Genomic DNA, 3019 nt, shown 5'->3' with positions numbered 1-3019 from the left:
AAAGGCTGATTAGAATTATATATAAAGTAAGAGCAAGTAGGCTTTGATTGAATAGATGATTTCTACAATCTGAAGATTTACGTTTTCTATGATTCTTGGTCGTCTACTTAGTATGCTGCACTCAGGGAGAAACATAAAATTTTTGTTTTATTATAATTTAAAATGAAGTTTATTTTATTTTTATTTTCTACCTACAAAAGCAATACATGCTCATTGCATAAAGTATGAAAGTTTACCTACTGAACAGAAATGTACTGATATGGAAAAATGTTTATGAGATCTTAAATAGCAATTCAAAAATAGTTCTATTATGTTAACAAACCCTGATATATTTGAGACATAGATAATATTTGTAAACATATTAAAAACACCACCTCTAGAGAAGAGATAGGATTTGAAGAGGTAGGTTATGATGCGGGGGGAGCTGGCAGTAAAGAGAAACATGATTTTTTTTCAATTTTGTTTCTACATTACTTTCATGTTTTATAAATAAGCATACATGGCTTTTTAAATTTTAATAATGAAAACAATTAGAAAGTACAGATAAGCAAGAAGAATTATATATGAATGCCTACTAGTATTACCTCTCTAGATTTCTAAGAGTACATACTCGCCTGGAATATCCTTTTTTATGGATATATACTAAAATCCTGAGATAGATAAAGATATATTATACAAAAATTAGATCTCCTTTAAAAAATGACAGGCTCATATGAACCTTTTTCCATGTCCTTAAAAATCTTTCTGCAACTTTATTTTTAGGGCATCAGCTTAGATGTGCCAATTTCCCCTTGGATTATATAGTTACACATAAAAATAACGTAATGGAAAATGAAGCAACTCTAGCCAATTTAGATCTCACCCAAACAACTTTGATTTTAGACGTTGAGGAACAGTGTATACATTTTCCCTTACTGAATTAGTTAGACAACTGTTCCCAAGCCCTGCTTCATGTAAACAGCTTAGTGATGAGGGGTTATCTCCTTTTAAAATATATCAACAGTTTTATAAAAAAGAAGGCATATCTGATACCTATCTGTTATTTTGACCAATGTAACTTTTCATGATGTTGACATTTCAGAAATGATTATTTAAAAATATTAGTCTTGATTTATTTTGCAGAGCTTCAAAAAGAACTATAAATATGCTGAATCACTAGACATATTATCCAACGTTGGATGTGCACTGTCCATTACTGGTCTGATTCTCACAATTATATTTCAGATTGTCACCAGGTAAGAAGGGAAGCTGGCTCTTCTCATGAAACAAATTGCTATGCTTATATTATTTCCTTTGAGCATATTGTCATCAGAATATAGCTTCTTGAAACTAGAAGGGAAATCAGAGTTAGTTCAACATGCCAATTTTACAGAAGACACTTGGCCCTGGAGAGGCTAAGAAATACACACAAATAAATATATAATTACAAACTGTGGTAAGTGCCTTAAAGGAAAATTACATACCACGTAATTACAAGTTTGTCATATGAAATCAACATGGTCACGTAGCTCAGTGATGCCACAGTTCCTTTGTGTTGAATAAAACCATAACTACCAAAGTGCATTTGTAAAAGAAAAAAATATTGCTAAACAGCAAAATTTTTGAAAATGAAATTAATTTAAAAAATATATTAAGTTTTCAAATGGCAAAACTTTGTAAAGTTTATGAATTCCATAGTTTAAAAAATCTAATTAAAAAATTACTGATAAACACATATTTCTCTCCACCTTGGCCCCCTCACTCATGGTCCAATTTTGTATAGCACTTGTTATTTTCTGTTGCATGCTACATTTTTAGCAATCTGTAAATGTAAGCTTGTTCATTTATTAGGTTACTTGTGTACTATCTTTTTTTCCCATCAGCATGAAAATTGATGAGGACAGTGACTTCCTCTGATTTTGTTGTTGCTATTATTTCTTTTGTTTTCGTCACTGTATCCCCAGGGCTGAGCACAGTACTTGGCCCATAGTAGAGGAGCATCTGTGGAATATATGAGTCTATTGTGCATTCCTACCTGGTTTTCCTGTCAAACTCAAGATGTCTCAAAATGAATTCACCTTTCCTTCAAAATTATTTCTCTTGACTAAATTCCTTCCCAACAGTTTTCTCAGATGTATAGATTTAGAATTTTTTGTATTGAAAGTATTGCTGTTTAAAATTCTTTCCTGAAATTTTATTTTTTAAAAACCTACAGAAAAATTGAAAGAGAACACTGAACACCCATATACCCTTCACCTAGATTCACCAATTATTAATATTTTGCTCTTATCTTTTTTCCATTTTTTTCCTGAAATTCTGAAAGTAAGTTGTAAGCATCATGACTGTTATCTCTAAATTCTTTGAGCACATATCTCCTAAGAACAAGGGCATTCTTCTGCATAGTATAATACAGTTATCCTCACTCAGGAAATTTAACGCAAGAAATTTAACATTAATATACTGTTATCATATTAATATACAATCCATATTCAAATTTCTTCTAATTGTCCCAGTAATGTCTATTATGTAATAGCTGTTTTTTTCTCTCAATTTATTTAGTTGTCATATCTCTTTAGCCTCCTTTAGCCTAGAATAATTCCTCTGCTTTTTTTATTTCTTTGTTTTGGTCTTTCATGACATTAAAACTTTTGGAGTGTTCAGGTCAGGTATTTTGTAGAAGGAAGAATATTCTACAACTTAGGATTTGTCTGAAATTTTCCTCATTATTAGATACCAAATCATTAAGTCTTTCAGTGTGACACAGCAGGAAGTACATGATGTCAAGTTGTCCCATTATTGGTTAAGTTCGATTACTGGTTTAAAGTGGTGTCTGCCAGATTTCAACACTGTAAAGGTGCATTTTGTCCCTTTGTAAATAATAGGGAATCCATGGGGTGATACTTTTGAGACCCTGTGACTATCCTGTTCCCCAACTTTTACTCAATGGTTTTGGCACCCACTGATGATCCTTGCCGAAATATATTATTACATTGGTAGTTGAAAATGATAGTTTTCTAACCTATCATTCTTTCTATATTTA

The 3019-nt window shown here is 31.4% G+C and overlaps 1 protein-coding gene across 1 annotated transcript in view; it reads left to right on the top strand.

Moving 5' to 3' along the window:
• Window positions 1-3019, top strand: part of ADGRG7 (adhesion G protein-coupled receptor G7) — a 69576-nt gene that overhangs the window by 23772 nt on the left and 42785 nt on the right. The window contains exon 8 of the mRNA XM_019648328.1: window positions 1115-1235. Within this exon, the coding sequence (XP_019503873.1) occupies window positions 1115-1235 (121 nt within the window). The remainder of the gene's footprint in view (window positions 1-1114; window positions 1236-3019) is intronic.

The sequence above is a fragment of the Hipposideros armiger genome, unplaced genomic scaffold (genome assembly GCF_001890085.2).
Source record: "Hipposideros armiger isolate ML-2016 unplaced genomic scaffold, ASM189008v1 scaffold_125, whole genome shotgun sequence".
NCBI classification, from domain to species: Eukaryota; Metazoa; Chordata; class Mammalia; order Chiroptera; family Hipposideridae; genus Hipposideros; species Hipposideros armiger.
This window is presented reverse-complemented; position numbering and strand designations above follow the sequence as displayed.